The sequence below is a fragment of the Phocoena sinus genome, chromosome 18, assembly GCF_008692025.1.
Source record: "Phocoena sinus isolate mPhoSin1 chromosome 18, mPhoSin1.pri, whole genome shotgun sequence".
NCBI lineage: Eukaryota > Metazoa > Chordata > Mammalia > Artiodactyla > Phocoenidae > Phocoena > Phocoena sinus.
In genome coordinates, this window is record NC_045780.1 from 52316885 (window position 1) to 52325429 (window position 8545).

At 40.1% G+C, this 8545-nt stretch overlaps 1 protein-coding gene across 2 annotated transcripts; it reads left to right on the plus strand.

The window, feature by feature from the left end:
* The first annotated feature begins 763 nt into the window (after positions 1–763).
* LOC116743298 (C-terminal-binding protein 2-like) lies at positions 764–3323 on the plus strand. 2 transcript variants are annotated; one of them, XM_032611680.1, is made up of 2 exons: positions 764–871; positions 1032–3323. In XM_032611680.1, exon 2 carries the CDS (start codon positions 1049–1051, stop codon positions 2309–2311), a length of 1263 nt encoding a protein of 420 aa, XP_032467571.1. In that variant the 5' UTR covers positions 764–871; positions 1032–1048; the 3' UTR covers positions 2312–3323. The 2 variants fall into 2 exon arrangements, with proteins under 2 accessions (XP_032467571.1, XP_032467570.1); XM_032611679.1 differs by having other exon boundaries at positions 770–3323.
* The last annotated feature ends 5222 nt before the right edge of the window (positions 3324–8545 follow it).

Here is an 8545-nt window from a genome sequence, read left to right on the forward strand (position 1 = left end):
GGAATCCAAATCAGAAAAGAAGAAGTAAAGCTGTCACTGTTTGCAGATGACATGATACTACACATAGAGAATCCTAAAGATGCTACCAGAAAACTCCTAGAGCTAATCAATGAATTTGGTAAAGTAGCAGGATACAAAATTAATGCACAGGAATCTCTTGCATTCCTATACACTCATAATGAAAAGTCTAAAGTGAAATTAAGAAAACACTCCCATTTAACATTGCAACAAAAAGAATAAAATATTTAGGAATAAACCTACCTAAGGAGACAGACCTACCTAACTTTCTGTATGATGAAAGAAATTAAAGATGATACAAATAGATGGAGAGATATACCATGTTCTTGGATTGGAAGAATCAACATTGTGAAAATGACTATACTGCCCAAAGCAATCTTCAGATTCAATGCAATCCTTATCAAAGTACCAATGGCATTTTTCACAGAACTAGAACAAAATATTTCACAATTTGTATGGAAACACAAAAGACCCCGAATAGCCAAAGCAATCTTGAGAAAGAAAAATAGAGCTGGAGGAATCAGGCTCCCTGACTTCAGACAATACTACAAAGCTACAGTAATCAAGACAGTAGGGTAGGTGATAGAAATGGCCTTTACCCCCACCAGTGCCCACTTCCTCCTTCCTCCCGCAGCCCATTGTGCGGGGTCCCGCCCCTCGCCGCCGCCCACCCGCGGGCTCGCCCGCGCCACTCCCAGTCCCCCCGGCCGGGACGTGGAAGGAGCCCCGAGAGGACGCAGGACACCGAGGGTTTCATCGCCTTAAATGGTTTTGAACCAATGAAGCTGGATTCTCTGAAAAAGACGGAGAGCCCATCGTGTGAACTATAGAGTTTGTGGACACATTTATATTGGGCGCGTAGTGGCGTAATGCCCGCAGACTCCTGCGAGGGCCCCTAAGTTCTTAGAGGACCGCTTTGCCTTTTGAATCAGAGAGGTGCAAAGTTCGATAAAGAATGGCCCTTGTGGATAAGCACAAAGTCAAGCGACAGCGATTGGACAGAATTTGTGAAGGTATCCGCCCCCAGATCATGAACGGCCCCCTGCACCCGCGCCCCCTGGTGGCGCTGCTCGACGGCAGAGACTGCACCGTGGAGATGCCCATCCTGAAGGACCTGGCCACCGTGGCCTTCTGTGACGCACAGTCCACTCAGGAGATCCACGAGAAGGTTTTAAATGAGGCTGTCGGCGCCATGATGTACCACACCATCACCCTCACCAGGGAGGACCTGGAGAAGTTCAAGGCCCTGAGGGTGATCGTGCGGATAGGCAGCGGCTACGACAACGTCGACATCAAGGCTGCAGGCGAGCTCGGGATCGCCGTATGCAACATCCCGTCCGCGGCAGTGGAAGAGACGGCTGACTCCACCATCTGCCACATTCTGAACCTGTACCGGCGGAACACGTGGCTATACCAGGCGCTGCGGGAAGGCACGCGGGTGCAGAGCGTGGAGCAGATCCGGGAGGTGGCCTCGGGGGCCGCCCGCATCCGCGGGGAGACGCTGGGCCTCATTGGCTTCGGTCGCACGGGGCAGGCGGTTGCTGTTCGAGCCAAGGCCTTTGGATTCAGCGTCATATTTTATGACCCCTACTTGCAGGATGGGATAGAGCGGTCCCTGGGCGTGCAGAGGGTCTACACCCTGCAGGACTTACTGTATCAGAGCGACTGCGTCTCCTTGCACTGTAACCTCAACGAACATAACCACCACCTCATCAATGACTTTACCATAAAGCAGATGAGGCAAGGAGCATTCCTAGTGAACGCGGCCCGCGGCGGACTGGTGGATGAGAAAGCCTTAGCCCAAGCCCTCAAGGAAGGCAGGATACGAGGGGCCGCCCTCGACGTGCACGAATCGGAGCCTTTCACCTTTGCTCAGGGTCCCCTGAAAGACGCACCGAATCTCATTTGTACACCCCACACGGCCTGGTACAGTGAGCAAGCCTCACTGGAGATGAGGGAGGCGGCCGCCACCGAGATCCGCCGGGCCATCACAGGTCGCATCCCAGAGAGCTTAAGAAACTGTGTGAACAAGGAATTCTTTGTCACAACAGCTCCCTGGTCAGTAATAGATCAGCAGGCAATTCATCCAGAGCTCAATGGTGCCACATACAGATACCCGCCAGGCATCGTGGGCGTGGCTCCGGGAGGACTTCCTGCAGCCATGGAAGGGATCATCCCCGGAGGCATCCCGGTAACCCACAACCTCCCCACGGTGGCACACCCTTCCCAAGCTCCCTCTCCCAACCAGCCCACAAAACACGGGGACAGTCGAGAGCACCCCAACGAGCAATAGCAGAGAGTGACGGAAGGTAACCATTCAGATACACCTGGGACCAAGAGACAGTGAAAAATAGATGAACTAAGAGAAAAGGAATCTGACAGTCTTTTTAACTGATTCTGGACATACGCATCATTGACGTTGCAGTGTTAAAACTACAAAGGAGCTCGAAGCCGAGACGTGGGAAAACTGAAGATGTCGTCTGCTTGTGGAAGCGCTGAAAAAGACTAGGACGTGATTTATTAACGACCAACTTCTGTTATTGTGTGTTAAGTTTTTCATCTGTGCATCAAATCAAAGAATAAATAGATCTTTTTCCTTTATCAGTCCCTTGGACACAGCAGGTCCTGAACACCTTGCTCTAGAATGTTGCATCAGGAGTTCCAAACATCAAAATAAAAAATATTAAGAGGAAATCCCCATCCTATGACTCTAGTCCCTTCGGTCCACGGGGGCTGGTTACCTCTTTTGCTAATAGGAAGATTAAATTACTACAAAATGGGGAGAAAACTGTTTGCCTGTGTTAGACAACCGCGAGCATAGGATTGAAGACAGTACAGGCTCCTGTACAGAGAAGTCTCTCCATCTGAACTGCATACTGAGGCGGGCAAGTTGGTTGTGAGTTCAGTAAAAACCCTCTGATGATGCAAAAAAAAAAAAAAAAAGTATTAAGTTTCACAAGCTGTTTGTACTCAAATATATTTTCTCAGTTTCAGATCCTCAGCTATTTTATTGAGTGGAAAGTCTTGAACTGAAAGGGTTCAAGAAGAATAATGTTGCATTTCCTTATGTCTCAGGAAACACTTTTTATGGTAACTTGTCAGATTGTCTATGAACAAACCCACTTTTTTAGACATTGATAAAGTCTTCTTTTCTTCACGTGATATTTTATACAAGAACACTTCAGGTGTGTTATTAGATGTGACTGATTTTAACAAATCCTATTAGATTTGTATCAACTAGTTACATGTTATATTCATAGTCTTTTGTGAATCATCGCCTTTTTGTTTAAAAGATGGCCTCTTTTGAGCCTTTGTATAGGTACATTCCTGTTTTTGTGACAAAAAACCTTTAAAACTGTCCCAAACAGAAAAATAATGGCTATCAGAAATATGTTTTGTTTTAGTGTGAGTTACCGTTACTGTATTTGTTTATTGTAAAGGTGGACATTTAGCGTTCAGTGCAGTTTTCAATAAAAAGTAATAAAAAAAAAAAAAAAAAAAAAAAAAAAGACAGTAGGGTACTGGCACAAAAATAGAAATGTAGATCAATGGAACAGTATAGAAAGCGCAGAGATAAATCCACACACATATGGTCACCTTACCTTTGATAAAAGAGGCAAGAATGTACAGTGGAGAAAAGACAGCCTCTTCAATAAGTGGTGCTGGGAAAACTGGACAGCTACATGTAAAAGAATGAAATTAGAACACTCCCTAACACCATACACAAAAATAAACTCAAAATGGATTAAAGACCTAAATGTAAGACCAGACACTATCAAACTATTAGAGGAAAACATACACAGAACACTCTATGACATAAATCACAGCAAGATCCCTTTTGACCCACCTCCTAGAGAAATGGAAATAAAAGCAAAAATAAACAAATGGGACCTAATGAAACTGAAAAGCTTTTGCACAGCAAAGAAAACCATAAACAAGATGAAAAGATAACCCTCAGAATGGGAGAAAACATTTGCAAATGAAGCAACTGACAAAAGATTAATCTCCAAAATTTACAAGCAGCTCATGCAGCTCAATATCAAAAAAACAAACAACCCAATCCAAAAATGCAAGAAGACCTAAATAGACATTTCTCCAAAGAAGATATACAGACTGCCAACAAACACATGAAAGAATGCTCAAGATCATTAATCATTAGAGAAATGCAAATCAAAACTACAATGAGATATCATCTCACACCAGTCAGAATGGCCATCATCAAAAAATCTACAAACAATAAATGCTGGAGAGCGTGTGGAGAAAAGGGAACCCTCTTGCACTGTTGGTGAGAATGTAAATTGATACGGTCACTATGCAGAACAGTATGGAGGTTCCTTAAAAAACTAAAAATGGAACTACCATATGACCCAGCAATCCCACTACTGGGCATATACCCTGAGAAAACCATAATTCAAAAAGAGTCATGTACCACAATGTTCATTGCAGCTCTATTTACAATAGCCAGGACATAGAAGCAACCTAAGTGCCCACTGACAGATGAATGGATAAAGAAGATGTGGCACATATATACAATGGAATATTACTCAGCCATAAAAAGAAACAAAATTGAGTTATTTGTAGTGAGGTGGTTGGACCTAGAGACTGTCATACAGAGTGAAGTAAGTGAGAAAGAGAAAAACAAATACCGTATGCTAACACATATATATGGAATCTAAAAAAAAAAAAAAAGAAAAAAATTGTCATGAAGAACCTAGGGGCAAGATGGGAATACAGACACAGACCTACTAGAGAATGGACTTGAGGATATGGGGAGGGGGAAGGGTAAGCTGGGACAAAGTGAGAGAGTGGCATGGACATAAATACACTACCAAACGTAAAATAGATAGTTAGTGGGAAGCAGCCACATAGCACAGGGAGATCAGCTCGGTGCCTTGTGACCACCTAGAGGGGTGGGATAGGGAGGGTGGGACGGAGGGCGATGCAAGAGGAAAGAGATATGGGAACATATGTATAACTGATTCACTTTGTTATAAAGCAGAAACTAATAAACCATTGTAAAGCAATTATACTCCAATAAAGATGTTTAAAATAAAATAGAATAGAATAGAATAAAAAAAATCCCTTGCCCATTTTAAAACAAACAAACAAATAAATAATAAAATGCTGTTACCCTATGATCAAATGGCTACCAGAGAGGCACTACAGAATCATGGTCAAGGGGGCCTGCTTTAGTCTGAAACTCACTGGGCTGGGATCATGTCCCATCTCTGGCACTTATTATCAGTGACCTTGAACAAGACACAGCCTCTCTATGACTTGGTTTCCTTATTTGTAAGTGGGGGTTATAACTTGACCTCTCTCATCAAACTGTCTGAAAATTAAATGACATAACACATGAAAAGCACTTATATTACTTAACACATAAGAAGCATTAATGGTAATATGTGTGGAAGTACTTTGTAAAGCATTTAAATGTCCTACATTGTTTATTTTCATCTAAATTTATAATCACAGACCTAAAGTGAAAGTGAGATTTTCTGAAAGCAATCATTTTGTAATGACATATAATTCAAATAATAATAGCCCCTTATCAAAAAGAATAATACTACAGCTCAAAATAAGAAAACTATGGAAGTGACAGGACACTAGTTTATATTGGGTGCACAAAGGGCTCGTACTTTAATTCAGAAACTTCTTTGCATTTTTCTTTTATCATATATTTTTAAATGTTCCATATATGAAAAGACCACGTATGAAAAGTCAATTTTTAAATGTATGTTCCAGTAAATAACTAGGCAAGCTAAACTTGTTATGATTGATTGAAATAACTGATTACAGCCTCTGCCAACTTTACCTTTCTTAGTTACAAAACACAATTTCAGTTTCGTGCTTTCCAACCCACGGTTTACAAAAGCTAAGAGAACTATTCTGATCAGCCTCTGATTATATCAGCAGTGCCACTTTTTCAGGTCCTATCAGATTGGGTTTGGATGATAATTACTTGGGAAGTGTTTAATCTCAATGATGAATACATGATTAGTTTTTCATGAAATCAGTCAACCACACCGCAGAGCACTACTCATGTGAAACCTTGTTGATTTAGCTGTTAAAAAGCACACATCTCCTGCAGTTCAGATATGGGACATCAGTCTTTGGGGAAAAGAGGGTGGAAAAAGGGCAAGTTTATGGGTAATGATATTGCAGAACCAGATATTTAAGATTTGCTAATTTTCTTCTCAATTATATTCATCTCCTACCTACTACATGACCACAAATTCCATCTCAGTTGTGGAATATATTTTTTTCTTTTTAAAAGAAAGAAAGGTTTTGTGACACCTTCGTTACCTCTCAGCCCCTTAGAGGGTTTTGCCCTGATGAATAATATTTTATATGTGAAATGTTTATGTGATTTTTCACAGAGTGATAACCTCGCTACCGCTTAACTTTGAGGCATTGCGATCACTGGTTTTCTTCACTAAAGTGCTTTTACACTCCCCTCCCATAAATTGACTTAAGAGTTAGAAATGGAACATTCAACACAACTTGGATGCTCAGTGGAAAAATGTCTAGGAGAGTATTTTATGTTTGGTTTGCAAATATATCTATATCATCTATATCTATATCTACTTTTCCTAAAAGACCTGAATTGAGGGTGTTTTGTTCCTTTGTTGATTCATATGTGTGTGTGTTTTTCTATGATATAGGCTGTTTCTCTAAGAGTCAATGTAACTTACATTCTCTTAAATTTCAAGTGATCTAATACTCAGAGATCAGATAAAAGGATTCAATTGTCAGTCTTTACACAGCATGCATTTGTTTAAAGAGGTAGAAGTACTGCACTTTGAAAGAAAAAGGAAATAAATTCTGTTTCTTTTCTGTATTTGCCTGATCTTTTTGATTTTAAAAGAAGCCCTAAAACAAAGAATTCCCTAGATTATTTTTTAATGAAAAGATGCTTCATAAAAATAAGGTTTCAAATTTTCAGCTTCATTCTCATAATTAAAAAATCACTTTGAAGGAAGAGCAGACATGTATTTCTATTTCATTTGGATCATCCTCTTTCAAAAAAAAATTCTCCATATGTCAACAGTATTTGGACCAAAATGCCTTAAAAGTTATGTCCAGTTTTTCTGTGGGTAGAAGGAGGTGGATATTTAGGAATCTCTTCTGAATATTTTGAATATTTAAAAATCTAAACTCTAGCTTTAATGCAATAGCGGAGACATTGGGATATTTTAGACCAGGTTTTCTCAACCTCAGTACTGCTGACAATTTGAATCAGGTTGTGATAATTCTTTGCTGTGGGGCCATCCTGTGCATTGTAGAATACTTAGCTCCTTTTTGGGCTCCACCCACTAGAGGCCAGTAGCACCACCCACTCCAGTCTTGACAATCCACAATGTCTCCAGACATTGCCAAATGTCCTCTGGGAGCAAAATTGCCCCTAACTGAGAACTACTATTTTAAACAAGAAAATCTGAGAGAGATGGGCTTAAGTTATCCAAATAACTGTCTTTACTTTTTCTTACAAATAATAACCTTATTTTTCTTATGGGGTGAAGAAGGCTACAGACTTGTATCACTTCTTTAACAGAAAAGAAATCAAGCATAAATACAGATTAATGAGACGTATTTTTCCGGAAATAAAGAACAGACTCTGAATAATATGCAAATGCCAACGACTATTTACTACCACAGCCTCTGTTCATTTTTATAATACAGCATTTCCACAGCTGAAACTTAGCATTTGAACATAAAGGAACAAAGTATATCCAAAAAGTATAAAAAGTAAAAGAACAGGCAGTCCATGATGACAGGTCTTAAATAAATTTGATAAATTCTAACATTATAATGAGGTCATTTTATTGCTATAAACTGTCTAAACATATTTTTATCACAATAGGAAAGGATATGGTGTCTTTAAAACATTGCAGGTATAACCAGATTGATAAAATGAGCAAAACCCTGGGTGTGGTTTCAGGAAGTCTATCCCAGTTCTGTAAAATCTTCATTGACTCCTCACTTAACTATTATCTCATTATTCTATTCCAAAGGCAGAACAGTCAGGCTGACAAAAAACTAAAAATAGAAATAAAGAAGAAGAAGCAGCAGCAGCAGCAACCTGTGGTGTTGTACAGTTTCTGTACTATGGAGCTAATGAATGCATCTCAGCATCAACTGGCAGCCACACTGGCAACAGTGTGACACAAACACCACTGACTGGAGTAATAAATTTTAGGACTTGGCAGACTCATACTAGTATAATAAGCTCAAACATTCATTTCATATTAGGAAAACATATAGCCAACACTAGACCATTAGAGATACCTGTTTTGTTTTTTTTTTCCTTCCAAGAGACACATGGCTTCAAAAAGGAATCCACAGTACTTACTATATGTGAATCTCAAACAAACCTGAAATGCAACCATGGCAAATTGTTTCTTGTTATCATTGCCAACAGTGTGGCTTGATTATCAATGCAATTATTTACTGCTAATAAAAATAATGTTGATATCATTAGTTTGAAGAATGTTTTCCTATGGTCAACTCAAATAATTCTTCAAGA